Below are 2,445 nucleotides of genomic sequence, written 5' to 3' on the forward strand. Positions count from 1 at the left end.
GATTTCAGTTTTGACCCGAACTGAGAAAGTCCGATCACTGATGTAGGACCCAATAATGTCGACCTCAATTCGATAATAAAGTCGAATTCAATATTGTTCTAAATTATAATATCTATTTTAAAAAGTGATTCAATGGAACATGTTCAATGGGACTGGTTCTAGAAATACGAAGTACATTGTTAACTTAATGTTAAATTAAGTACATAGTTATATTTTTAATGTAGCATTAAGTATATAGTTATTTTTCTAAAACCAGTCACATTGAATTTATTTCATTAAATTTCTTTTTAAAATAAATGGAATTATATCAAAAATAATAAAATTTTCCTAATATATTTTAAGTTTGATAGGGATTTGGTTTTTGTTCACAAACGTAGCGCTAAATAAAAAAAAGGGAATAACAAAATTTTTAAAAATTTATTATCTTCGAAAAATGTGTCATTATGGAATTAAATTGCATTCTGCAAAAAAAATAAATAATAATAACCGCTGTGTTGTAGTTTCAAACACATTTCTTTCTAATTAATTTTGAATGTGTGGATTGTTAATATTTGAATTTGAGCAATGTTGTACAAATATTAACAATCCACATCCTATGCTATATTTACTTTTACCTACCTCTATATAAAATATACAGTAAGGGGAAGTGTTGGGATCGGGACAAATTTTGAATTTCAGTTTTCGATGGAAATACATGTTTTGAGTTTTCCTGAGTCTAAATCTCTGTCTGTACACTCAGGATTGGACCTTAAACTGTTTTTTATGTATGTAACCCAAAACCTTTTGCTTAGAGCTGGACACCTATCGTTCCAATAGGAGGTATATTTTTTTAATATTATTAAATATGAAATGACGTTTGTTATTTAACTGTTTTATTCTAACGAATGTGGATAGCCCAGCTTGGGTGTATTGTTTGTTATTAGTTTATAAAAACGATCTTTAACTCGTCATTTTTATTATCATGTAAAATTACTACAATTGATTATCTATTTCGTGTGTTTCACAGGCTAACTCTATTTGTACGGGGGTTGCATCATAAACAAATAAATAAATTATAATTATTATTATTATTATTATCTGCTTTAGTAAAACGTGAAGAAATTAGCACGTATAACCCAGGAATTTCCAATAGAAAAGTAGTGTATACTGTTATAGTTTATAATTGAGTATAAAATTATAAAACAAATTTATATAAGGGCTTATTATCCCACGGGTACCTCAAGCGAATGCCAGAGATGTTGCAAACCAATGCCACTTTCTCAATATATTACTAAAGGAAAATAATATAAAAAATAGTAAATAAGCAAAGCATTTCAGCATTTATTTTGGACATTTTAAATACTTTTTAGCTTCATAAGTGTACTCCGATTTTTTTTTTCCCAAGGGTGCTGTAGTGAAAAAAGTTTGAAATTTTATTTTCTTTATAATCCATCATAACATTAACTGCTTTCCTGTTGATAATTCGTGTTTAGGCTCGTTATATTTTCACTGGAGGAGGTTCCAAATATTCAGTATAACAAAAGTAGACTTCATATTCCGTAACAAAAATACTGTTTTATTTTGTAACTCAGAAAAACTAGAAACATAAAGAACAGAGGTGTTCGTCCAATTGGACTCGCTGAACACATGAAATATAAATAAATACACGTCAACAGTTAATTTTGTTCGTAGACATAAGTTTTTGAGAAATATATAAAAGTATCGTCTTTGTTGTGTTTTTTGCAGATATAGAGAAGCAAGTCTCCGAAGATCTAAGATGCTCAGAGACATGAGGCATTCCCCCGTAGAAGAAGCAGTATACTGGATCGAACACACCCTCAAATATCCATTCGCACTAACTCCTAAATCAACAAATCTCTCAGCCATTGAGTTCCATTTGATAGACGTTAAGATCTTTATAACACTAGCATTAATCCTAATATTGTATATTCTTTATTTTGTCTTCAAAATTGCCAAAAACATTGCACTTAAGGCAATAAGAAAGCCTAAACAAAAAGTTAATTAATGTAAGGTAAATAAAAATATTTATTAATATCGTTGTTTCCTTTTATATCATCATTATGCAGGCATGTTAAATATAGACCGTGAATAGATATTTATTTGCCCAATTTATCCTCTAAGATGGTCTTTCATATTACCCTTTGGGCTTCCTCAATAACCCAGTTAAAAACTTTGGAGTCACATTACTTGTATTGTAGCAATCATGCAATCAAGACATCGAGAAAATCCATTTTTATTCTCAAGCAGTTCCATGGATTCAGGCTATCAGGAAGTAAAGAAACATAAACAAAAAGTTCAGTACTAAAAAATAAGGCATAGACATTTTTGTTGTTTATTTACTCCCACTTATTCGAATTATATGTTGTTGTTGCTTAATCTAATTGATTTTAGGCAATACTATAGATAAATATTTAAACTGTGTATTATATAGTTTATTAGTACCCA

General features: G+C 29.0%; 1 protein-coding gene across 1 annotated transcript in view; it reads left to right on the top strand.

Moving 5' to 3' along the window:
* Nucleotides 1–2,034, top strand: part of LOC106687519 (UDP-glucosyltransferase 2) — a 13,621-nt gene extending 11,587 nt beyond the window's left edge. Inside the window, exon 7 of the mRNA XM_014431448.2 lies at nucleotides 1,726–2,034. Within this exon, the coding sequence (XP_014286934.1) occupies nucleotides 1,726–2,005 (280 nt within the window). The 3' untranslated portion in view covers nucleotides 2,006–2,034. The remainder of the gene's footprint in view (nucleotides 1–1,725) is intronic.
* Nucleotides 2,035–2,445: the final 411 nt, after the last annotated feature.

The sequence above is a fragment of the Halyomorpha halys genome, unplaced genomic scaffold (genome assembly GCF_000696795.3).
Source record: "Halyomorpha halys isolate HHAL.00 unplaced genomic scaffold, Hhal_1.1 Scaffold975.1, whole genome shotgun sequence".
NCBI lineage: Eukaryota > Metazoa > Arthropoda > Insecta > Hemiptera > Pentatomidae > Halyomorpha > Halyomorpha halys.